The 23133-nt window shown below is 60.6% G+C and overlaps 3 protein-coding genes across 4 annotated transcripts; 2 read left to right on the top strand and 1 right to left on the bottom strand.

Moving 5' to 3' along the window:
- Window positions 1-4521: 4521 nt before the first annotated feature.
- Window positions 4522-12123, bottom strand: TMEM8B (transmembrane protein 8B). Of its 2 annotated transcripts, XM_088054266.1 has the most exons (13): window positions 11174-12122; window positions 10650-10839; window positions 9383-9590; window positions 9109-9242; window positions 8716-8975; window positions 8110-8465; window positions 7715-7811; window positions 7377-7500; window positions 5940-6082; window positions 5589-5767; window positions 5356-5502; window positions 5165-5281; window positions 4522-4998 (listed from the first exon to the last, which is right to left on the bottom strand). In XM_088054266.1, the coding sequence occupies exons 1-13, from the start codon at window positions 11199-11201 to the stop codon at window positions 4663-4665; spliced, it is 2319 nt and encodes a 772-aa protein (XP_087910392.1). In that variant the 5' UTR covers window positions 11202-12122; the 3' UTR covers window positions 4522-4662. The 2 variants fall into 2 exon arrangements, with proteins under 2 accessions (XP_087910392.1, XP_014112405.2); XM_014256930.2 differs by having other exon boundaries at window positions 10650-12123.
- A 4352-nt stretch (window positions 12124-16475) lies between these two features.
- TAF1C (TATA-box binding protein associated factor, RNA polymerase I subunit C) lies at window positions 16476-20863 on the top strand. The gene is made up of 14 exons (XM_014256929.2): window positions 16476-16670; window positions 16759-16852; window positions 16987-17093; window positions 17181-17276; window positions 17358-17428; window positions 17515-17762; window positions 17837-17947; window positions 18054-18177; window positions 18288-18359; window positions 18479-18614; window positions 18709-18837; window positions 18981-19155; window positions 19275-19412; window positions 19698-20863. The coding sequence occupies exons 1-14, from the start codon at window positions 16539-16541 to the stop codon at window positions 20861-20863; spliced, it is 2799 nt and encodes a 932-aa protein (XP_014112404.2). The 5' UTR covers window positions 16476-16538.
- Window positions 20864-21137: 274 nt separating this feature from the next.
- HINT2 (histidine triad nucleotide binding protein 2) lies at window positions 21138-22701 on the top strand. Its single transcript, XM_005528048.3, has 5 exons — window positions 21138-21200; window positions 21962-22120; window positions 22210-22314; window positions 22389-22461; window positions 22558-22701. The coding sequence occupies exons 1-5, from the start codon at window positions 21147-21149 to the stop codon at window positions 22647-22649; spliced, it is 483 nt and encodes a 160-aa protein (XP_005528105.1). The 5' UTR covers window positions 21138-21146; the 3' UTR covers window positions 22650-22701.
- Window positions 22702-23133: the final 432 nt, after the last annotated feature.

Here is a 23133-nt window from a genome sequence, read left to right as displayed (position 1 = left end):
TCTCTACCCTCATGCCAAACCAGGCATGCCCTGCCACCCTTCTGTTTCCTCACTTCTCTGGGTGTTGTGACATGATGTGCTGCTGGGACAATGATGCTCTCGGTGCCTTGGGTCCCCCTGAGGACCCCTTGTCCCTGCTCTGGGCTTTGTCATGCTCAGCTCTGTCTCAGTTCTATGGGACAGGTACTCAGTACCCATGGCAGTGTGTTTCCCAGGAACAGGGTCCTGGAGAGCTGGGCTTTCTCCATCTGTAGCTGGATCTCCCACTTGTGAGTTCCTGGCTCCCACCTGGTCCTCACCCACATGCAGCAGAAGGGGCTGAAGCTTTGAGGGATCCCTGATCCCATCCCCTGAAGGCTGGAGGTGGCAGTAGGGACGATGAGACCTGGAGCTAGGGCATGGGGGAGAAGGAGGGGTGAGCAAGCAGGCTGTGCATGGGTTCCTTCAGGGAAGGGGGGGTCCCTTTGCATGCACAGAGCTGCTGTCTCAGGCTGCCCATGGTGCAGGCACTACCTATAGGGCTGAGGGACAGCCAGGGACCGAGCAGGACAGGCAGGTCCAGTGCCTATGAGCTGTACAGTAGTGCCAGCCGTGGGTGATGGATGGGTCTGCGTGGGGAGGGCAGTCAAGCCTTGCTACTCTGATGAGAAAATCATCGAGTGGCTGCAGGGTGCTTCAGGCAAACTGCAAAAATAAGAGAGCAGCCAGGGCATTCTCTGAATCCTTCATCATCCCCAGAGCGGCACAGTGACAGCCATGTCCGGCCAGGGAGCAAGCTCTGTCTATCCACCATGGGATTTACATTGACTGGGGTGGAAAGGCGTTGCCTCCCTGGGGTCTGGCAGCACAGTGAGCAGGAGGGGTGAGGGCTCCCAGGGGTTTCAAGAGGATACAGGGAGAAAATGCTGAGGTGGGGACAGCAGGGTTACACATCCCTCTCTACACACCTGCCTGGGGACTCACCAACCCCCAGGTGACCAATCTGGTGACACCACCAGCCACCCTTCCACCCACGCCTCCCAGTCACAGTGGTTAGACAAGGGGCACAGCACTCTTGTGCACCCAGAGAGACCCCAAAAAACTTAGACCTCTGGCCTGCCCCCACCCTCTGCTGCCTGGTAGGGCACACATGGGCAGGGAGAGGAGGAGGGATGCTGGGTCCTGCCTGCCTGCCTGCACGCAGTCTGCTGCAGGGCTCAATAATTCAGGCCTGACACATTAAAGTTGCATGGCATGCAATTGCCATCTGCAACGACAGACTGCATCAGGGCTTCTGGGTGATGAGTTTGGACAGCAGGCATTGGGTGGGCAGTGGTGGGAGGGTCAGGCAGCCCCCGAGCAGTGCAGAGTGAGGGCAACAGGCAGAGTACCTCTTTAGTGGACATTGGGGTGGGAGGAGGTTGTGGCAGGAAGCACAATACCAGTGTTTGGGATGCACATTTCCAAGAAACTTGTGTTGGAGCAGGGAGTGCTGGCCCAATGACACTGACAGCCCAGCAGGCAGGATGGAGCTGGGATGCAGAAGGCTGAATCGGGATGATACTGCTCCCAGGGCTGCCACCTTCTCATGCATCCCTGTGTCCCCTGCATCCTAACTGTCAGGACAGAGGCTGTGAAGGCTTACGCTGCCCCACAAAGTGAGTCAAAAACCCAGTGCCCAGGTCCCTGCCACCACTTGACCTGGTATGGCTCGGATCCCCCCCCATCCCTCTCCAGCAAAAGGAAGCAAAGCTCTTCATCGGCTGTTCCGGGAGTTGGTTGCCATGGGGATGTCAGATGTACCTGGCTGTTATAGGGATACTGTTGCCATGGTTATGTGGTTGCTGTGCCTGGTAGAGGCAGGGATGGAACATCGGGAAAGCTGTTTACACTGGTGAGGTGGGAGAAACAGAGACCCCAGTCCTGAGTCTCTGAGCAGGAGGGGAAGGCAGGAGAATCCAGCCTTCACCCCAAGTGCATCCTCATAGCAGAGGCTGATGGCTATGGGGAGTCATGACAGAAAACTCACTAGACCCATAGGGATGGACACACTGGTGCTTCTGACCTTGCAACAAAAGAGAGGTGACTGAGAGGAACTGGAGTCTCCCATGGTGTGTCCCAGCATGCTCCCAGACAGACTTGATGGGAGAGGCACACACACCCCCTGTGCTCGGTGTCCCACAGGAGAGACCTGCTTTTCCATGCTTGGTGCCTGAAGCAGTGAGCAGAAAACCTTTCTGTCCTGCAGTACTGTGTGTTCTGCACTTGCAATGCACCTCATTGTGCCCCAAGCTGTGCCAGCCTCCCAGGCAGGGAGGTGAGTTTCTGCCCACCCTGGGACTGGGAAATGAAGTGAGAATGAGGATTCCCAGCTCTCAGCAGGCAGCTATGGGCTCCCATGGACGAGCTGGGCTGGCAGAGAATGCCTGGATCCCCTCCAGTGCTGCTTGGCCGAGCTCCCTCCTAGGCAGTGTGGTTGGATGCGTGGCCTGTCCTTGAGATGAAAAATGCAGTTGCAGGTTTAATTAAAAGGAGAGGGAGCTCTGAGCCACACCAGCAGCCCAGAAAAGCAGAGTCTAGCGGAGCTGGTGTGTGGCTCCTCCAGGCTGCCCTAGGCAGCTCTCCTGGCTAAAACCCCTGTCCACTTCCTCCAGGACATGTGTAACCCCTGTGGTGTCTGCTGCAGGGCAGGCCAGGGGCTGTGTAGCTGCTTGCAAGGGACAGATCATCCCACCACTGGCTCTGTTATTGTCGAATCTTCACAAATTTGACTAGCAGCAGGTTTGCACTTCAGCCCTACAGCAGTGAGACAGGGGATGAGGGATGGGTAAGGATGCTGCACGCAGCCCCTAGACCTCTGTGAAACTGGGGTGCATTGGTGTAGCACAAGCTTGTGCCCTGTGTGTGCTCCACTCCACCCTCTTGCTGATGTGAAAGCTAAACCTGAGCTGCTCATCCTCTGGGAGCTGCTACTGCCACTGGCGTCCAATTGGACATAATTAAAAAATTAATCCTGAATCTGCCACCTGGCCAAACCAGGCAGGATATTCTGTATGGCAGAGAGAGGGCTGGAGGGTGAACTCGGGGTGGAAAGGAGAGTGGCAGATTCAGGTTCCCCAGTCCTGGTACAATGACCGGGGCTCCTGCCCAGGCTGCCCAGCACACCTCCATGCCAGGCTGGCTCCCCGTGGGCATATCCCACACCAAGGCCCAGAGACAGAGGCAGCAAACCCCTGAACCCACCAGCACTGCCATGGTCCTTGCCAGCTCATCCCTCCTCCTGCTCTACCAATCCCATCCCCACAGTCCTCTCCAGCTGCCCCCCAAGCCCACCCCGCTCTGGCCAGCTGGGGCCCAGCTCCAAGCAGCAGTTTTAATTAGATTGCAATCCTATTACATAGCTGCCTGCCCGCCTGCAGTTGCTAATCCTGTTAAGCATCCAGTAAATCTCCCTGTGCCGGGCTCTGTCCTCAGGGGTACAGGGAGGGGGGCTGCTGGCAGGTGGGCTCTGCTGAGCTAGGATGTGGCTGCTAGGATGCAGAGCTTTGCCTCAGGATTCCACCATGAAGACCCCTGCAGGGCTGAGAAATTATCAGGAGACTGGGGAACTCTCCAGAGGAGTGAGAAGTGTGAGTGAAGCTTTCCCTGTCCTCCCTGGTCCACCTTGACCCCTCTGAGCTGCAGAGTGAAAACCCCTGTCTTTGAGGCACACACACAGCCCAGGTGTCTGTCACCACACCATGGTCACCACTGGCAGCACTGGGTGCCGAGCCCACAGGTCTGACCATAAGCCACACAAGGAGCAGGGACCGAGAAAGGGCTGTCCCAACCGGGTCACAGGGTACAGTCCATGCAATGTCCCTCCCATTGGAACCCAGTGCCCTGCAGAGACAAGGCTGGTGGCAACAGCAGGGACACAGGATCACTAGTGCACTGCTCCTTGGGTGTAGCGAGATGTGGCGTGCTGAGGCAGGCTGCCCCAGGCAGTGGGGTGACACCAACAGGCTGTGGGTTCCTGGGGATGTGGCCCTTGCAGGCAGAGCCCTCTCAGACCTGTGCATTGCCACAGCAGGCAGCACCAGCATCATTCCCACCTACCCCCACAGCTATGGGCTCACCACAGTCCTGCAGGCTTGGAGAGGATCCTGGATGCCCTGGTACAGCACAGCTGCCCCTGGGTCAGACATTACAGCCATCCTGTGAGAGCACAGTGCCCCAACAAAGACATCTCAGCCTTGCAACATGTCGTGCCAGGAGCCAAAACACTGCAGCCTCTGCTCCCCACCTCTTGCCAGCCACTTTGCTGCTCTATGTCAGAGCTGCATCAGCTCCAGACCAGCCACCATAGAGTAGCAGCTCTGACTGAGAGACAGAGACTGTTGCCATTCCTCCCCTCTACACCCAGCCACATCCCCTCAGCAACTCCATGGCCTGGCAAAGAGGGGAGGAATGTGACCCAGCTCAGCCTTGAGACCCCCATAGCTCTGCCCCAGACTGAGCCACAGCAACCCCTGGAGACAAGTTCAATCAGGCTGTAATTGGAAGAACAGGGTGGCACAGGTGGCTGTGTGCCTGCCCAGAGGAGTCCTGGCACTCCCAGAGATGGGTGGCCAGCAAAGAGAGTGGGTGCCAAGCCCCACAGAGCTGCTGTCCATGACAGAGGACTCTGAGCTGGTGTCAGCATCAGCTGGTACAAATACTGTTGATGGAGGCCACAGCGGGGTCGACGAGTCCCAGCTCCTCCTGCTCATTGACACAGAGCTGGTACCCACATCCCTTGCGCCGGGGCAGCGGCCCCAGGCGCCTGCTGGGCTTGGCACGGGGCGGCAGCAGGAAGCCAACGCTGCCGGCAATGAGCAGGTGCCAGATGCTGTGGATGTAGAAGTAGTTCTCCTCTGTCTCCACGAAGGCGTAGAGCAGCACGGCCGCCGCTGCGATCAGCGCCCCTGGGCACAGGTAGAAAGCCCAGCGCTTCCAGGTCGGTGGGTAGCAGTGGCGGCGACGGATGGTGCGAGCCGTCTGTGGAGGGAGAGGACATGCTGGAAGGGGGACCCACCACAAGGACAGGCACAACCCTCAGGAGCCAGGGAGAGGAGTTCACGGTGAAGGGTGAAGGCAGCAAAGGGGAGATGCTGGCAGGAGGAGGATGCTGAGCCAGGATGGGGACATAAGGGTCACATCTTACCCAGGCGACGGCCATGATCCCCAAAGCGAAAAGGCTGGGCCCCAGAAGGTTCCAGAGCCCGTGACGGTCCATCTGCAGAGCCATGGAGAGCAGCATGGCCCCCAGCAGGTACAGCACCTGTGGGGCAGTGGGGCACCCATCAGGATAAATCTCTTCCATGCCTGCCCTACATGCCCCCTTCCCACACTTGCCTGCTTGACTATGGGCTGGAGCCGGGCCATGGCGATGACAGTGACCCACACAGACATGAGAGAGCCCAAGAAGTCACAAAACTGCAGCACATCGTACTCCATGATGCAGAACACCACAATACCTGGCTGGTCGCAGGCATGGTAAAACTGGGGTAGCAGGGAAAGGGTGTGAGAGCTGCCCTGCACAGCACTAGCCCCTCACCTGCCCATCACCTGCCCCACACCACACTCACAGTGGAGAAGAACATGGTGAAGATGTAGACAGCAGCTTCCAGGAGGTAGTGGCTGCGGACAGCGATGGCCACGGGAGGCACAAACATGACATTGCTGAGGCACAACAGCAGTGTGGAGAGGAGCTGGAAGCCATAGGAGAAAGCCTCAGCGTTGTCCGTGCAGCCCCAGCCGTTCCAGCCTGTGACCAGGGAGAGCTGCCATCACCACTGCACCCGCAGGGGCTGGGAGGGAAAGGGGACCCCTTTCCAGCACCCTGCAGAGACCTGGTATGAATGGACTACTGGGACACATGACCCACAAGGAGAAGGGGAGGATGCTGGGGGTCTGTGGGTGCCTGGCTCAGCTCTCACCAGCTTTGCACTCGCAGGCAGCGTACAGGTAGTTGTTGGTGCGCAGCAGCTTGCACTGGCCATAGATGCCGCAGTCGTTGATGCAGGGTGAGAGGTAGGCGCGCAGGTACACCTCAGCTGTCACATTGGTGCAGGGCTCAAACCTGCAGGGTGAGAGAAGGGGGCAGCCCTCACCTTGGGCCCTTGAGCAGCTCCTGCCTCTACCAAAACCACCTGTCACACCCAGTTTTGGCAGGTGGAAGACCCAGAGACTGGGCAAGCTTGAAAATGAGCTCCTTTGGTGCTGCGTATGGTAGCTGAGAGCTGGTCCCCAAGGGTCCTGTGTGCTTCAATTGTTTGTGCTAGCCTGAGTGAGCAGGAGGTACGTGGCCACACTTAAAGCCCCTCTGCCTTTAGCAGCACACTTAGCTTGTTCCTATTTCATTTGGGTTTTGCTGTGCAAACACTGCACCCTGCCCTGCAATGCCTGTGTGTGAACCTGCCAGGGAAGGACTGACTGACAGGCAACTCAGCATGAACTAGAAACACAGCAGAGGAGTCAGGGCAGGCACACCAACCCCACTGCCCTGTGCCACCCCACACAAGACTCTGGGCGCTGCCAGCACCTCCTCAGCTCCACCAGGAGCACAGACAGCCCCACAGGCCAATGGCACATACCAGCTGCTGGCTGGGCACACACAGGCACCCCAACACACACAAATATGCAAAAAGTGCCAGCTGCACATGTGTCTGCTGTCCACTGACTGTGTCCTCACGCAGTCAAATCTGCACAGAACATACACATCCCTGAATGCCTGAACAAAGATGTGGCTGCTTGAGCAAAGCCCTGACTGCTTGTGCAAACCAGAATATGCACACAGAGCTGGCTGCACGTATGCACCCGAACACGCATGCAGTGCTGCATGCATGCTTGCACCAAACGTGCATGCAGCACCATCCACACTTGTGCATCTCACACACACACACACACACCAGCCTCACTCTTCCACAGGGCCCCAGGCAGACACAGAGGCCAGGAGCAGAGCCACAGCACAGAACCAGTCCCTGGAGATGCTGAGCAGAGCCTCAGCCTGACCAGAGATGCCCCCTCACACACAGAGCAGAGCCCTGTCCTCCCAGCAACAGCCCGGTCCCCTCCCAGGCATGGGTACAGATGGGCCCTGCCGCGGAGGCGGAGAGGCACTGACAGATGCCCGGCGTTCGCGAGCTGACAGGCATTTCCTAACCGCGAGACAGAGGGAAGAGCCGCGGGGACCCACAGATGGTCAGGCAGACGCGAGATGGAGCCACCCGTGCCCACGCAGCACTCACACGGTGACACACAGCCCGCAAAGCCACGTGCACACACAGGAGCGGAGACATGCAGTGCAGGGGACAGGCACACCCACAGACCCAGGCACACACAGGTACAGCGAGGGGATATGCTGGGGCTCTTACCCGTGCTCTGTGGCACAGAGAGAGCGCAGGCTCAGGTACCAGCTGCCTGTCTGTGGGTAGGGGATCCGCAGGCGGCTGAGGGTGGCTGTGGCGTTAACAGAGAGCAGGAAGCCTGCCAGAGACTCTGTGGAGGCCAGAAGAACTCTTGGTGAGCAGAGCAAAGTGCAGCCCTCTGCCCTGGACAGAGCTGGAACAGGGACAGAGTACCCCGTGCCAGGTTCCAGGGCCACATGCCCCCATGCAGGTCTCTGCAGCCTCCCCCCACCCAGCCTCTTGCCAGACACAGTGGGGTGTGACCCCATGGACATGGCAGTATGAACATGCACAGCCCAGCCTACCTGTCTCACAGGTGACCGAGGTGTTGTCACTGGATGTCAGTGGGACTTCATGGTTTAGACACCCAAACACTGTCACATTCTCACCACACAGAGAGCTCTGACGGCAGAGGACATGGCCTTAAACCAGTGCCAGGGGTGTCCCCTGCTCTGACAGCACTCAGATCACAGCACACCAACTAGCAGTGCCCTACCCCACTACCCTTCACCCAAGAACACCCTGAACCTGGGCCTGCAGCACCCTAATCCATTCTCCATCACCCAAAAACTTCACAACCACTGCCTATGACCCTAAATCCTGTTCCCTGCCCTGCTGCAACCTTGACATCACCCATCTCCCATCCCACCCCCTGTCCCGAGTTACCCTGCCCCATTCAGGGTGTATGTGGCCACCTCACCACGTTGAGCCGCAGCTCCAGGTTGAGCACCCCACCACTGTCCAGCACTGGCAGGAGGTTGATGACGAAGACAGCAGGGCGGTCAGGCGGCACTGACACGTTGGGCCCGAAGAAGATGTAGAAGTGGACGGAGAAGGTGTCCAGCTCGTTGCGCAGCGTGGGCCGGACAGGCCAGCACTGCTCTCCGGCATGTGAGGTGGCAGGGATGGGGACTGGATGCTTTGTGTCATTGGTGCTGGTGGGTGGAGGGCTGTCCCCCAGTGCCAGCCCGCCTGCAGACCCAAAGGAGTGGGGCATGTTCATGGAGGCACTGGAGGGCAGGAAGGGTGGCCGGGCCAGGCTGGGTCGGGAACAATCTGGAGGAACAGAACCATCAGCCTGGGCACCACACATCTCCAGACCCCACTGAGTTCCCACCTTCCCTTCTTGCCTGCCATTCATCCCCATTTGCAACCTGGCCCCAACACCTCACAGCATTCCCATCCCAGCAAAGCCAGGTATAACCCTGTGCCCAGCTGCAGACAGATCCTGTGAGCATCCTTTAACACCCACACCAAAGCAGAGACAAGACCATGCTTTCCCCCACACCTCCACATGCACCCTCACCTGTGAGCTGCACGGTGACCTGGAAGGAGACAGTGCCCGGCACCCCAGGGTGTTTCTCCACCAGCACGTAGTACCAGTGCTGCCAGAAGGGCAGGTCCTGTGCCAGCTGGCAGGGAGTGTGTTCCCGGCAGTCCAAGGTTGTGGAGTTGTGCAGGGGGGGAGCCTTGGCCCGCACACGCAGCCAGAGTGGGCAGCCCTCGGCCCCACGGCACCGCAGCACCTCCACGAGCACTCGCGATGTGTAGCTGGGCACAAAGACCCTGCGGGACAGCAGTGCCAGGTTGTGCCCAGTGCTATGGACTAACAGGCTGGAGAGGGAAGCCAGAGGGACAGGACACCCTCATCTCCCCACCCTGAGGAAGCCCCTTCCTTAGGAGACCTTCTTGCACTCACTTGTAGAGGCAGGAGCGGTTGTGGGGGGCCATGCTCTGCTCAGTGACATGACCAGGGTACAGCACAGCGATGTTCACCAGGCGCTGCACGATCAGCTGTGGCTGGAAGAGATACTGGCACTCCTCGTAGAGTCCCTGCACCAGAGAAGAGTCAGCACAGGGCAAGGGCGGGGCACAGGGCACTGCCCCCACTTGAGACACCTGCCCTGGGCACTGCCAGCCCAGAGCAGTCAGACCCCAGCCCTGCCCCCCTATGGTCCCTCCAGGCCCTTCACCTTAACAGAGATCTTGCCCTCATCTTTGGGCAGGTGGGCAGCCAGGAACCAATCCCCAGGCAGTGGGCTGGTGACATTGAACACTCCCGTGGTGCGGTTGGGCAGGGTCCAGGTGAGGGTCAGTGCGAAGGAGCCAGGGACAGCCGTGTCCCTGGGGAAGTGCGTGTGCAGCGGGTTAATGACGGAGGGAGCCCCTGAGCGGAAATACCTGCAGGAGAGACAGCAGTCAGCAGGGTGTAGGCTGGGCATCATGGCAGGGCCAGTATGTCTTATATGTGGGTGTCTTCCTCTATGCTTAAAGACATCATGGAAGCCATCTGTAAGCTGGGATCTTTCTGGAGACTGAGCTTTCCTGAGTGGGTGTTCAAGCAAAACAGTTCATCTATGAGATGTGGATTTTAGATTTCATCTAAAAGAGTGGAGCCTGCATTGGTCCTGGGAAGATGAATCATGGGGAGGAAGCATACATGTTGTCTGGGTTTTGGCTGGGATAGGGTTCATTTTCTTCTTAGTGGCTGTTTCAGTGCTGTGTTTTGGATTTAGTATGAGAATAATGTTGATAACACACTGATGTTTCAGTTGTTGCTCAGCAGCGTTTACCCTAAAGCACTTTTCAGTGTCCCATGCTCCCTCCCCCAGAGAGCAGGTGCACAAGATGCCAGAAGGGAGCATGGCCCAGAGAGCTGACCCAAGGGATATTCCATACCACACAGAACATACTCTGTTCCATATAGAGCCTCCTGCCCAGTGTATAAACTTGGTAGAGTTGGCATGGAGCCACCAGCCACTGCTGGGGGACAGGTTGGGCATCAGTCAGCATGTGGTGAGCAACTGTGTGACGAATCACTCATCTGTCTCAGTTTTTATTTCTCTCTCCTTTTTGTTACTGTTGTTATTATTTTTGTAGCTGTTTTATCATTAGTGTTATTGGTGTATTTATTTTGATTAGTTAACTGTTTTTATCTCAACCCACGAGTTTTACTTTTTTTTTCCATGATTCTCCTCCCCACCGGGGGAGCGGGGGGGGTGAGTGAGCAGCTGTGTGGTACTCAGTTGGCAACCTGCTCTAGTGGAACATGTCCCATGGTAGCAGGTTGGAACAAGATGATCTTTAATGTCCTTTCCAACCATGATTCTTTGACTCTATATGTACACGTGCTTGTGGAAGCAAAGGAGCAGGCAAGAGCAGGCAAGCTGTGGGGCAAATCCAGGCAGGAGCAGCAGAGGCAGGCAGGAAGGATAAAGGCAGGCCAGGCTGCTTACTCACACGGTGATGCTACGGTCTGGACATTGATCCCCAAATGTGCCACCTTGCTCCTTGAAGGTGATGAGATTCCAGACGGCAATAACTGTGTCCTCAGGAATGTGGAAGTGGAAGAGCTCGATGCTGGCAAAGGAGCGGAAGGGGCTGAGCTTGCGTGGTGTGCGGGTGAAGTAGTCGGTCACAAAGAGCCCGTCTGCAAAGAAGACCCAGGGGGCTTTCAGTAGGGTAAAGGATCGGGGAGGGGGTTGTGGAACACCCTCCCCAGAGCAGGCCCACCACCCAGACTCTGAATATGTCACAAGCATCCAGCAGCCTAGAGGCAGGAGGGGCTGGGACAGTGCCATTTCAGTGAATCCCCAGGACTGATGTCAGCTATCCCCAGGTGTGTCTCCCAGCCCTGGCACAGTCTGCATCATTCCTGGTTCAGCACTGCCTCAAGTACAGTTCACTGAGCTGTGGGTGCTGATGGCCTGTGCCCTAAGGAGCCCATGGCCCTGGCTACGCATGCTCTGCTCCCTGCATTTTACCTGTAATAAGTAAAGAGACATTCTTCATGGCTTCAGCTATACCCTAGCAGGTCAGCTCCCACAGGAACACACATTCCCCCTCATCTGCCAGCTGGGGAGGCTCAGCACTGAGCCCATTATAAAGTGCAGAGCTTCACCCTAGAGCCACAAGAAGAAGGAGCAAGCAGAGCACTTCCTGCACCACCTCCCAGCTCTCCCATGGTTTGTGGAGGAGGAACGGTGCACATATGTGTGCACATATGCACACGTGGGTGCTGTCTGCATGCACAGCAGAGTGGAGGTGTGCAAACCCACACCCACGGGGGTGTGTGCCTGTGCACAGCCCTATGTCTGAAAGACACTTCCTGCAAGCCCACAGCACAGGTGCAGGCCACCTCCCCCAACCAGCTGCCTGACAGGTCGATTTTCAGGGATTTCCAGGAGCCTCAGCAGCAGAGAGACAGCCACTTCTTTGTCACAAGGGAGAGCAGGATGCGAGACAGCAGCCATAACTTCACCTACCATTACCATACGACACCAGTGCCAGCCTGGGAGACCAATCCATTTTTCTCTAGAGACATATCAAGAATGAAATACCCCTCTTCACAAGCCGCTGGAAAGGGGGAGGCCAGCAGAGGGTGGACTAGGAGCAGGTCTGTGCCCAGGAGGACTCGTCCAGTGTGAAGTGGGATAGCTGAGAAGAGGGTCTGCTTTTCACCGCATGTTCTTGGGTGGGAGTGTGCGCATGTGCTTGTGTGCACGTGTGTTTGTGCTGCATGTGTGCAGCCCCAGCAGGCTGTACACTGACATGCATCTGCTCCCTTGTTTGGAACAAAGGCAGCTCCCCCTCCCCTTCACTCCCAGCCGGCACAAGCCAGGCATGAAACACCTGTCTCCTCAACACGAGAGCATCCGATCCCAATTTCTCCACTGGGAACCACCCGGTCACTCCACAGCCCCACGTGGGGACAGTGACCTGGCAGGGGATCCCAGGGAGGGTGTTGAACACACCTCCAGAAGGGTAACTGGGGGAAGGACCCGGGGCTACCCAGTCCCAGCGCAGCCCCGCACACTCACTTGCCCAGGGCAGGGTGAGGGAACCATTGTACGCAGAGGGTCAGTCTGAGGTGCCATGGCAGTGCAGCCAAAGCACGGGAAAGGCGCTGGAGGATGGAGCAGAATTGCTGTCCATGGAAGCGGAGTGGATGGAAGGAGAAAAGCCAAATCCCCTCTGCTGCAGGCCTGCGGCCGGAGCCGCAGCACCCCAACCCCGGTGCTACAGCCTCAGGTCCCGGTCGGCGGTCAGCACCGCGGACAGCTCCGCGGCCGGCGGTCAGCACCGCGCACAGCTCCGTCTGCCGCCCCAGCGCTGCACCCCGGCACCGGCCGCCCCCGGCCAGCTTCCCCCTCCCCAGGGGATGCCCCTTCGAAGTCCCCAAGTGTCTTTCCACATCCCGATCACTAAGGCAGCTCCCTGCCCCATCGACTGCTCCTGGTCTCACATATTGTCATCGATGCATCCTCCGCATGTCCTGACGCCCCGCTGGACACACACCCCCGTCTCTTGCAGGCTGTTCATCTCCCCTGCCCCCTGCACGCACACAGCCTTCTGCCCTGCATCTGCAACCCCCCGGGCCCACTCACTGCCCACGCACACGCCTCTCTCCCTGGGTGTTCTACTGCCTGTGCACTGCCTGCGTCCTCCTCGCACGCACAACTCTGCACCCACTGCTCATCTGTCTCTGTGCCCCATTGCATGGGTATGCCATGCTCCACGGCATGCTCATCCCTGTGCCCCACTGCACGCACATCCACGCATCCCATCCCACAGACATCCAGTACCCTCTACACAGGCATCCCTGTACCCTATTATGCAAACACCCCGCTGCACACGCAGCTCTGTGCCCATCACTCACCTCACGGTGTACGTGCACCCTGTGCCCCATGGCGCCCCACACCCAGCCGGGCACACCTCTTCCCCAAACCTCACTGCATGCTGGCCCCATCCCTCGTGCCACACTCACCGTGTCCCATCACATGTACACCCCACATCCCAGGATGCCATCCCCCCATAGCTGCACCCTTGTGCTCCATTCTCACCTGCACCCTGCCCCACTGCATGCACACCTCACATCCCATTGCTCGTGTAGCTCATCCCAAGCTACTCATGTGCCCATTCCAAGCTCATCCCCTATGCCCCACCACATGGACCCCCGCACCCCACACCTGCAGCCCTTCTGCCCACTGCAGCTCACCCACTCCCTGCCCCACTGCATGCACACCCCGCATCCCATTGTTCGTGTACTTCACACCCATTCCAAGCTCATCCCTCTGCCCCACGGCAGAGCTCATCCCTCTGCCCCACAGAGCTCTGTGACTCACGCCTCCAGCCCTTCTGCCCACCGCAGACACCCCCGTGCTCTATTCTCACCTGGCCCCCGCCCCACTGCGTGCACACCCCACGTCCCATTGCTCGTGTACCTCACGCCCACTACACTCTCATCCCACTGCCCCACAGAACACTTTCCTGTGCCCCGCCGCACGGAGTTCCCCGCACCCCGTGCCTGCACCCCCCCTGCCCACCGCACACACCCCCGTGCTCCAATCCCACCCGCCCCACTGCGTGCACACCCCACATCCCATGGCTCACGTACCTCACACCCATCCCAAGTTCATCCCTCGCGTCCCGCCACACGGACCCCCGCGCCCCACATCTCCTGCCCAGCGCACACACCCCCCTCTCCCGTCCTCACCCGCCTCCCGCCCCACTGCGCGCACCCCCCACATCCCATTGCTCCCGCACCTCACACCCATCCCAAGCTCATCGCTTGCGTCCCGCCGCACGGAGCCCCGCTCTCCGCTCCAACACCTCTCCCACCCACCGCACACACGTCCTCCGCGGTATCGCCTCGCCCCCGCCGCGCCGGCACCCTCGACGTGCGCTCCCGCACCCCGTCCCGCGCCCGCTCCGCCGCCCCACACCCGCGCCCCCCGCCCCGGTTTCCCGGCGGCGCCCACCGGCGGCGGGCGGCGGCAGGAGCAGCAGCGGCAGGAGCAGCAGCGGCAGCGGCAGCGGGAGGCGCTGCCCGCCCCCCCCGCCGCCCCGCCGGGCCACCGCCGCCGGCGCGGCCCCCGCCGCTGGCTCGGGGCGCGCGCCTCCGGCCGCCCCGCCGCGCACCGGCGGCCCTGACGTCACCCGCCCCGCCCACCGGCACCGCCTCCCACGTCCCCACTGGCCCCTGGGCACGCCAATCACCGGAGGCCCCGCCACGCCCCGGCCGCCCCGAGAGACAATCCACCTCCCCCGCAAACCCCCCGGGATGGAGCCGGCGCTGACCGGGGCACCGGGGGACAGCCACACGAGCGGGAATGGAGATGGGAGGTTGCGGGAAAGGGAAACCGGGCTGGAACCCGAGATGCGGGCCGGGAACTGGGGCACAGGGCTGGGGACAGGGACATTGCGCTGGGGACACGGACACGGGGCTGGAACGGAGATGTGAGCTGGGAATGAGGGCACAGAGACACCGGCTGGGGCAGGGACACGGGCTGAGGCCAGCAACAAGGCGCTGAGGGTAGGAACATGGTGCTGGAACTGAGATACAAGCCGGTAATGGGGTCACAGGGCTGGGGGGGCAGGGACATGTCTCTGCAACCGAGATATGGGCCAGGAATGGGGTCACAGGACTTGGGAGAGGGGCATGGTGCTGGGGACAAGGATATAGGCTGGGAACAGAGATACGGAGCTGAGGGACAGAAACATGGGGTTGCAGAAAGGGACATAGTTGGGGGAGAGGGACATGGGACTGGGGACAGAAACAATAACGGGACAGTGATGTGTTTAGGGGAATATGTCCTGGGCACAGAAATATATAATGGAGAGGGACATGGAGCTGATGGCATGCCCTGGAATTTGGGAAAGGGATGGGAGGCAGTGAGGGCTACCTATGGAGCTGGAGGTAGTGGGGCTACCTACGCCAGGGGGGGCTGTGTAAGGTGGTCAGGTGCTTTTCTACCAGTGGCTACCACTTTCTTAAAGCAAATTGTAATATGTATCTTAGAGAGGTGTCCCACAGAGAGGGTCTGGGCACCATCTCCAGGGATGAGGATATCTTGACTGGAAACGATCTCATCACACTTTTCCAAACCCCCCTGACATCATCCTCAGACTCCCCTGACATCACCATCCTCCTTGGCCATAGTGGAGGCAGCAGGTTACTACTCATGGGAATGCTCCTCTCGCATCCTGTGCTCCCCACCGGGCACTCTGGGAGCTGCAGCAGGAGCAGTCACACCACTGTGCCCCAGCCTGACTGCCCAGAAATCCTTCCCAGATCACAGACCCCCTCCAGGCATGGTTGGGGGTCCCCTCCCCAATGCAGACCTCACCAGCACAGCTCTCTGGCCAGTGATTTCTGGCACAGAGATGTAGAAGGACCGTGGCCCCTCGAGGAGAATGCTGGTCATGCTCTCTTTGGGAAATGGACAGGAGAACTTCTCTCCCTTCCAGACACTCTCCAAAAGCTACAGGGTCCCATCAGAGCCTCGTGAGACTAACCTGTACTCTCTGTGTGTTCCCATGGGGGTCTGGGGCCAGGTCAGTCCCTGATGGGGAGCCAGCAACCACCCCCTGGGGAGGAAGGAGCACAAAGCCAGGCTGGGAGTGGGTTCACCAAGGCCAAGCAGGTGTGAGGAAGGGCAGAGTGGGATGGGGAACTGGAACATCCTCAACCTTCCAGGAGCCGCACTTCAACCCCACAATCCCCAGACATTTGAGACTGTCCCGTGGCCCCACGCCCCCTGGTGTGTGGGGTTCCCCATGGCCACACAACCGGGACCGCAGAAAACCAGGTCTGCCCCTGGCAAGACACACAGTGGGGTTTTACTGCTCTGGAGGCAAGCAGAGGGAAACAATGCCCGTACCCCTGCCCGTGTCCCGGTGGGGTTCTGTCCTGATGGTTCTCCAGCGCTGGTCCTGGTCCAGCCCTATCTCACTCTTCCCCCCTCCCAGTCCTGTCCTGGTTCCATCGCTTCCTCCGCCCGTTCCCATTCCCGTCCCGTTCCCATCCCGGTTCCATCGCTTCCGCCGCCCGTTCCCATTCCCGTCCCGTTCCCATCCCGGTTCCATCGCTTCCGCCGCCCGTTCCCATTCCCGTCCCGTTCCCGCTCCCCCGCGGCCGTACGTTTTACCTTCCGGCCGCCAGGGGGCGGTACCGCTCCGCCTGGCCGTGCCCGGCGGCGACCTGTGCCCCGCTGTGGCCGGGCGCTGAGGGGTGCGCGGCGCCAGCAGCGCGGCGGTGACGCCATTCGCGGTGGCCGTGCCATCCCCACGGAGTACCGGGGCTGCCGGTCCAGCCGCGTGCTGCGCTCTGTGCTCGGTACCGCGGCCATGGAGTTCCCGGCCGCGCTCTTCCCCTCCTACTTCGGCGTCGGCCCGCCGCGGGAAGAGGGTGGCCCCGCGCCGGTCGCCGGCTGGGGCGAGCACGGGCAGGTGCTGGAGGGTGGCCCCGGCCGCCGCCAGGTGAGGCCCTGCCGGGGGTGCGGGCCGACCGAGGGGACCGGTAGGACGCTTAGGGGCCGCTCTGACTCTCCCCTTTCGGTCCCCGCAGGGGCAGCCAGCGTTCGTGCCCCGCCGCGGCGTGACGGGTGAAAGGTGGGAGGCCGCCGACCCTGCGGCCGTGCCGGTGCTGCTGCCCAGCGAGGGTGAGAGCCGCGGGAGCGGGAGGGAGCTCGCTGCACGGGGGCTGGGGGATGTGTCTTCCACCTCTGTCGCTGCCACTGTCCCACGGTGCTGAGCGGTGCTCGTGTGCCAGGCGGCCTCTGCCTTCTCCTCACAGACGGCTGGATCCCCTCGCCTGCGCCTCAGGACATTTTGTACAGCAGCGGCCTGTGCAAGAAGCTCCGGGCAGGCAAGTCCGGAGCCACTCTAGACTTCGCCAAGCAGGTGTGGTTTGAGGCATTGTGTCCTGGCAAGGACCTGGGGGGCATTGTGGGACCTTTGCATGCACTGACCCTTTCCCCTCCCACACAGCTGGGACATTTCTTTGTGGATCACCCAGAAGACGCTTTTGGCTCCCTGGGGCACCTGCTGCACAAGAACTTCTACCTGGGAAACTCCAAGCTGAAGGTCATTGTCTGTCCAGGGATAACAGTGCTGTTCCCCACCCTTCCCCTTCCCAGTCTCAATCTCTGCCCCTTACTCCTGCAGAGACCAGCCCGGAGTAGCACCATCCGGATGACTGCCCTGGTGGAGGACATCAACCGCCTGGAGGCTCGACGGTGAGTGTCCCTATGTGCGCTGCCCTGCAGAGCTCTGGGGGAGCTCCTGCTCCATCCGCTCACCTGATGCTGTCCATGCCCTATAGCGGCTGCCCCCGGCAGCACTTGGCCTCCCGCCTGCGCTGGTTCTCCCACCTCTGCCGTGACTGGCTCTTCGAGGTGCCACTGGGGCTGCTGGCAGACTGCCTGCACGAGGAGCTGATGCAGCAGTGGTCCAGCTTGCTCTTTGACGACAGTCTCACTGGGGGGGCACTGGCCTGGTTGCCCCCTGAAGACGGGGGGACACCTGTGGGCCGCCTGGTGCACCCTGGAGGGAAGGCCATGAACCACCTCTGTATCCTTCCCCGTGGGGCCTCCCTGGGGAGGGAATTGAGGGTTGTGTTGAACTGCCCTTAGCCATCAACCCAGATTTCCAGGATGTGGTGCTGGAGGAGCTGCCCCGTGCCCGGGGCTCCCCAGCACAGTTTGAGCTCAGTGGGCGCATCCGGCAAGTGGCTGCAGCCCGTGTGGATGGACAAGGTGAGCCAGGATCCACATCATGAGACAGAGAGGATGTAGTGGGGAGGGACTGCAGGGGGCCCCTGGGATGCTGCCAACTCACATGCCACCACCTTCCCCCTGACAGATTTTGTTGGCGTCCGTTCAGACTATCACTGTGGTGTTTGGAGGCTGCCGGGCAAGGCAGGGGCAGCTCCCACCCCACTACAGGTGATCCACACTGATGTGCCTGCCTCCTGCCTCACTGTCAGGTAGGTGCTGGAGGAATGGGCTGTGCAAGGAGGGAGCTCTGCTGGCACAGCCCTGCTCCGTGTGGTGGGTTCTGTTGCCCCATGGTGATGCTGTGCCCCCCATCCTCCAGCCCTCACCTTCCCGGGGAGCTGTCTGTCTGCACCCAGAGCGGGACCGTCTACCTCTGGAGCGTTGAGACTGGGTGAGATAAGGCACTCGGGGCTGTCTAGGGATTCATGCAGACAGTGGAGTCTCAGGGGGTGGGAGGCCCAAGTGACTGGGGCAGCCCTGCCCCATGCCAATACTGCTGTCTCCTCACAGGCTGCAGCAGCTCCGCCATGAACCCCAGACCATGTTTTTTCGGGACCATTCATCCTGGCGCTGGAGTGACTTCACTGCCCACCCACGGGTGCTCAGCTGTGCTGACCGCACGGGCCTGCAGTGCCTGGATGCCCGGGTGAGCCAGGGAGGGTGGCTGTGGGGCTTGGGGCAGGCAGGGAAGAGGATTCCTCAGCCCAAAGTGCTGACTGCACCCCATTCTACTGCTGCAGGCCCCCAAGAGATGCCACTTTGACTTGTTCAAGGTGGGCGAGGAAGCTGGCTGCCAGCAGGGTGAACGTGTGGTGCTGCCCATGTACCTGGGCAGGGCTCACCCCTCACAGTACCTTGTCACCACCCAGGTGAGTCCCATCACAGCTGGGAGCTGGCAAAGACACACCGCACAGCTGTGTCTCCGAGTCCTGTAGGGCATGAGGCTCTTCCATCTCAGGGGAGCTGCCAGTATGTTGGGATGTGTCCATCTGAACCAAGACTCCTGTCCTAGTTCTCCATGTATGTGCTGGACGAGCGGTTGCCACTGATGCCCGTTCTGAAGTGGGCACACATGATGAAGGCCCCTCCAGTCTTCGCACACCTGATGCCAGGCAAACCCGGGAGGAGCCACAAGGTGCTGCTTGGAGCATCCCACACCCAGGAGCTGTTGCTGTTGCAATACCGGGGTAAGAGATCAAGCTCAAGAGTGCTGCAGAGCTAGGACTCCTCTGTGCCTGTGTCCCAGCCTCTGCTGCTAAGACCAGCTGCTGCTCTGGGTCTGTGCTCACCAGAGTTGTTTCCTCAGGGGGCAGCCAGTCAGCGTGTCAGCTGGCTGGGACTCCACAGAAGCTGCACAGTATTGCAGGGTGCCTGCAGCATCTGCCCACCCAGCTCCCTCACCGCCACCACATGCTCCAGCAGCGCCTCACAGCCCCAGCAGCAGGTGAGTGTCCCACACTGCCCCAGGCTCCAGGTCCTGGTGGGGGAGAAGGTGGAATGGAGTGGAACTGTAGCTGTTGTCATGGCTTGGCTGGAGGATGGCTGAAAAAGCAAAAGCAAAGTCCCAAACAATCCTGTGGAAGAGATTAATGACAGAAAATTATGTACAGGGCAGGAGCCATCAGTGAGGATGCCCACTGAGGGGTGGAGGCAGCCCCACTGCTGGCCAGGCCCCTGGAGTATCCCCAGGACTGGAACTCCATTGACAATGCCTTTCCTGTTCCTGCAGGGCTGGCTGCCACGCTGGAGGAGGATGCACTGCACAAGTCCATATTGGTTTTCCAGCTCTCTGAGGCTGGGGATGTCTTCTGCCAGAGGCTGACCCACAAGCCAGCACAGCCCCCTGCACCCCCATCAAGGGATGAGGTCACAACAGCCCCTGGCTCTTCCCCTCTCTTCGAGGCTCCAGCCAGCAGCCCACAAGTCTTGGGCGGTGAGGAAGAAGAGGAAGAGCAAACATTCTACTTGTCCAACCTGGAGGTGATTATCGATGATGAGGAAGAGGACATGGGCACACCAGCACCCCTGGAGGAAGCTGAACTGCAGGAGCCCTGTGCCAACTCCCAGCCCTCCCCAGATGTACCCAGCCCAGCTGCAGCCCTGCAGTACCGACGCTGGCTGAGGGCACTTTCCAGGGCCTGCAGGGAGCCTCCCCAGCACAGCTGGCCCCCCAGCCTCAGCCAGAGGCGCCTCTTCACCCGCAGAGATCTGGAGGGGCCAGCAGGCCCCAGCAGCTTGCAGAGACAGATGCGCCAGCAGCTGCGCCAAACCATGCAGGAAGGTGGCCGCATCCAGCACTGGGAGCCTTTGGCCCTCCAGCCCCCTCCCCAGCCACAGACCCTGGAGCCAGCAGATGGTCTGGACCCCCTAAGTGTCCGTCTGACAGCAGCTTGGGCTGGGGACTGGGAGCAGTGGTGGGAGGAGAGGACAAGCTTCAGTGTGGCGCAGAGACAGCGGGCTCTGCGGGAGCGGCGGCGGCGGCAGAAGCGAGCCCGGGGCCACCGCAGCCTTTCAGCCAGCTTCACCTCCTCCCTCACCTACCAGTCTGAGCTGTCTGAGCTGAGTGATACGGGCCTCCCACTGCTCTCCCCTGGCCGCCCACCCATTCTCTCCCAGGAGGGCTCCCCACGAGCCAGCAGCCCCCCACTTCACAGCCCCCCGGCCTCACCAGTGCCCAATGAAGCCCTGCTGTCTTCACAGAGCCTGCGTTGCCGTGGCATCCCTAAGGAGCGGCGGAAAACACTGCGGGACTACCTGTCTGTGTGGGCCGAGGGGCCCCCCGAGCCACCAGAGCCCCCTGGTAGCCAGGCCAGCCAGCTGTGCATCCCTTCTTCACAAAGCCAGCTGTCCTCCGCCTCACAGCCCCTCCGCAAGCGCCCACGAATGGGCTTCTGAGTGCAAATAAACCTGCTTGGTACAGCCTTCCTCCCTATTAATTATTCCTTAATTAAGGAATTAACAATTCCTTAATTGTTTGGTCAAGGCACCCACCCTTAGGGGCAGGGGAGGTCCCGCCCGGAATTGGGACTCCCCTCGGGAAGGGAGTCTCCATCTTCCCCGGTCGAAGGGTCTTCGCCGGGATGCTCCGACGGGAGGAGCGCCCTCAGGCTTGGTCGCAGGCGGGCGCTTTAAGGGGCGTGGAGGGGGATGTGTGAGTGACGGGGCGGGAGCGGCGGCCATGGCGGCGGTGCTGGCGCGCTGGGTGGCGCGGGGCGCGCTGAGCCCGCGACAGGTGGGCGCGGGGGGACGTGGGGATGGGGTCATCCCGGGATAAGGGGGTCACACCGGGGTGTGGGGCGAAACAGGGGCACCGGAAGGAGTCCGCACCATGCTCGCCATTACTTCCACCTTCGGGCAAAGTCCGCGGCGGGCATGAGCGCCAGCGTGCGCACCCCCACGGCACTGGGCCTCGGAGCACTCGGGCTTCCACCCCAGCCTGCGCCCCCGTGGGCACAGCCCTCCCTCGCACATTCCAGGACACAGATCCCTGTCAGCCCCGTGGAAAGTCCCCTGGTAGCCCCGCGAGCCCCTTGTCACCCTCGTGACAGGCTGTGCACAGTCCCCTACCAGCCCCCTGGGCATCTGCCCCTCTTACCCCCATGAGTGTCTCCCCCGTGTGCACCTGACTATTGCCCCATGCAGTACCCCCTGTCACAGCAAAGCATCACCCCCACGTGCACCCCACCATCACCCCTGTATGCACTAGCAGGACCCCTGTATGAGTCCCATCACATCCGCCATCACCCCATGCATTAGTCCGATCACCCCCACATGCGTCCCTCGCCCATATCCCAGCGTGTGCTCAATGTCACCCCCCATGTGCATCCCCCAGGTGTCCCTCACCAGCTCCACGTGCACCCCACCATCATCCCCGTGTGCTTCCCTCCATCACCCTTGCACACGTGTTCCCCCACGTACCCCCACCCACCCCCACCGCGGTGTCCTTGTCCCCGTCCCCGTGGACACAGGCTGTAAGCCAGGTATGCCCCTCAGCCCCAGCGGTGCGTGTCGGCGCCCAGCGGGCGGGACGGGGAGGTGGGCAAGGCACAGCAGGCAGCAGCAGCTGGCGAGGAGGCAGGAGGGCAGCCCACCATCTTCAGCAAGATCATCGACCGCTCCATCCCTGCCACCATTCTCTATGAAGATGACAAGGTAGCTGGAACAGCAGGACCTGTGTCCCCACCAGGGCAGGGGGGCAGAACCCACAGCTGTGGTGGGGCTTACCCTGCACCCCCTGGTAGTGTCTCGTCTTCCGTGATGTGGCCCCCCAAGCTCCCGTGCACTTCCTGGTGATCCCCAAGCGTCCCATCCCCCGGATCAGTCGCGTGGGTCCCCAGGACACTGAGGTGAGTCCAGAAAGGTCCCTGGGATATTGGTGGTGGTCATACATTGCTGACCCTGCCGCTCCTCCCTTCTTCAGCTGCTAGGGCACTTGATGGTGGTGGCAGCACGCACAGCGCAGGCAGAGGGGCTGGCTGATGGCTACCGCCTTGGTGAGTTGGTAACCCCTACTGTAATGTGGGGCAGGACCCTCACTGCTGGTCCTGGGGACAAAGGGAGTGGCCTGACCATTGTACCTTTCCTAACAGTGATCAATGATGGGAAGCACGGCGCACAGTCTGTCTACCACCTGCACCTCCATGTGCTGGGGGGGCGGCAGATGGGCTGGCCCCCTGGCTAACGCCCACTACCCACTTGCTCCCCAATAAAGCATCTCCTTGGTGGTGACTTCAGTGGCTCTGCATCAGGGTGACTTTTTTGAGGGTGGAGATAGTGAGCTTTGGCAGGGCTGGCCTCGATTGTCAGCAGTAGAGTTGGTACCCTGCTTTTTGCAGAGGGTCTGGGCTTCCCGCAGCTCACAGGCAAAAGATTCATCTTGGTGCTGGGCTGGGGGAGCAGGCTGGGTGCCACAAGGTTGTGTCCAAGGTGGGGAACATCCTAGGGGTGTCAGTAGTGCACCATGTCCAGGACTGCCCACCCAGCCCCACTGCCACCACCGAATCCTCACATCCCTGAATGTCCCGGCTCTGCCTCAGGGTGCCACACTCCCCTCCGTGTTGTTGCTAGAGCCCTGTGCTGAACGCTGATGGTTCCTTGCTTTTCAAAACCAGTTAATTGCACTAGATTGATCTAAAAGCCCTCGGAGCAGGCTTGTTGACTGCACC

The sequence above is a fragment of the Pseudopodoces humilis genome, chromosome 4 (genome assembly GCF_049639895.1).
Source record: "Pseudopodoces humilis isolate 2021_Gansu_Grassland_sample_001 chromosome 4, ASM4963989v1, whole genome shotgun sequence".
Lineage (NCBI taxonomy): Eukaryota > Metazoa > Chordata > Aves > Passeriformes > Paridae > Pseudopodoces > Pseudopodoces humilis.
This window is presented reverse-complemented; position numbering and strand designations above follow the sequence as displayed.

Bases quoted from the DNA above. Each gene is read 5' to 3' on its own strand.
- TMEM8B (XM_014256930.2), bottom strand. From the start codon at position 10,990: ATGGCACTGTCCCAGCCCCTCCTGCCTCTAGGCTGCTGGATGCTTGTG. The intron at 9,243-9,382 runs GTGAAGGGCCTG...TCTCTGGTGCAG, and splicing joins AGGGCAAGATCTCTGTTAAG to GGACTCTACGAGGAGTGCCA. The intron at 4,999-5,164 runs GTAAGATGTGAC...CTCCCTCCACAG, and splicing joins GGATCATGGCCGTCGCCTGG to ACGGCTCGCACCATCCGTCG.
- TAF1C (XM_014256929.2), top strand. From the start codon at position 16,539: ATGGAGTTCCCGGCCGCGCTCTTCCCCTCCTACTTCGGCGTCGGCCCG. The intron at 17,277-17,357 runs GTCATTGTCTGT...TTACTCCTGCAG, and splicing joins TGGGAAACTCCAAGCTGAAG to AGACCAGCCCGGAGTAGCAC. The intron at 19,413-19,697 runs GTGAGTGTCCCA...CTGTTCCTGCAG, and splicing joins CCTCACAGCCCCAGCAGCAG to GGCTGGCTGCCACGCTGGAG.
- HINT2 (XM_005528048.3), top strand. From the start codon at position 21,147: ATGGCGGCGGTGCTGGCGCGCTGGGTGGCGCGGGGCGCGCTGAGCCCG. The intron at 22,121-22,209 runs GTAGCTGGAACA...ACCCCCTGGTAG, and splicing joins TTCTCTATGAAGATGACAAG to TGTCTCGTCTTCCGTGATGT. The intron at 22,462-22,557 runs GTGAGTTGGTAA...CTTTCCTAACAG, and splicing joins GGCTGATGGCTACCGCCTTG to TGATCAATGATGGGAAGCAC.